The sequence below is a fragment of the Gekko japonicus genome, unplaced genomic scaffold, assembly GCF_001447785.1.
Source record: "Gekko japonicus isolate JY-2015 unplaced genomic scaffold, Gekko_japonicus_V1.1 scaffold336, whole genome shotgun sequence".
NCBI lineage: Eukaryota > Metazoa > Chordata > Lepidosauria > Squamata > Gekkonidae > Gekko > Gekko japonicus.
Window position 1 is genome coordinate 338,373 of NW_015172014.1, and position 291 is coordinate 338,663.

At 58.1% G+C, this 291-nt stretch overlaps 1 protein-coding gene across 1 annotated transcript in view; it reads left to right on the plus strand.

Annotated features, from left to right (window-relative positions):
- Nucleotides 1-291, plus strand: part of DVL2 (dishevelled segment polarity protein 2) — a 15,459-nt gene that overhangs the window by 9,172 nt on the left and 5,996 nt on the right. Inside the window, exons 9-10 of the mRNA XM_015420308.1 lie at nt 22-98; nt 196-263. Of these exons, the coding sequence (XP_015275794.1) occupies nt 22-98; nt 196-263 (145 nt within the window). The remainder of the gene's footprint in view (nt 1-21; nt 99-195; nt 264-291) is intronic.

Here is a 291-nt window from a genome sequence, read left to right on the forward strand (position 1 = left end):
CTCTTCTCTCTTTACTCCCAGGTCAACGACATCAATTTTGAGAACATGAGTAACGACGACGCCGTGAGAGTCTTGAGAGAAATCGTCCACAAGCCAGGGTGAGTGTGCTGCCTTGGGAGAGGCCCTCGGTGTTTGCCGAGGGGGAGGGGCTGCAGCACTCACCCCCGTGACCTCACTTCCTCTTTCTCTCTGCAGTCCGATCGTGCTGACTGTGGCCAAGTGCTGGGACCCCTCCCCGCAAGGCTATTTCACCCTCCCCAGAAGTAAGTGAGGAGCCCTGGCACGGACTGC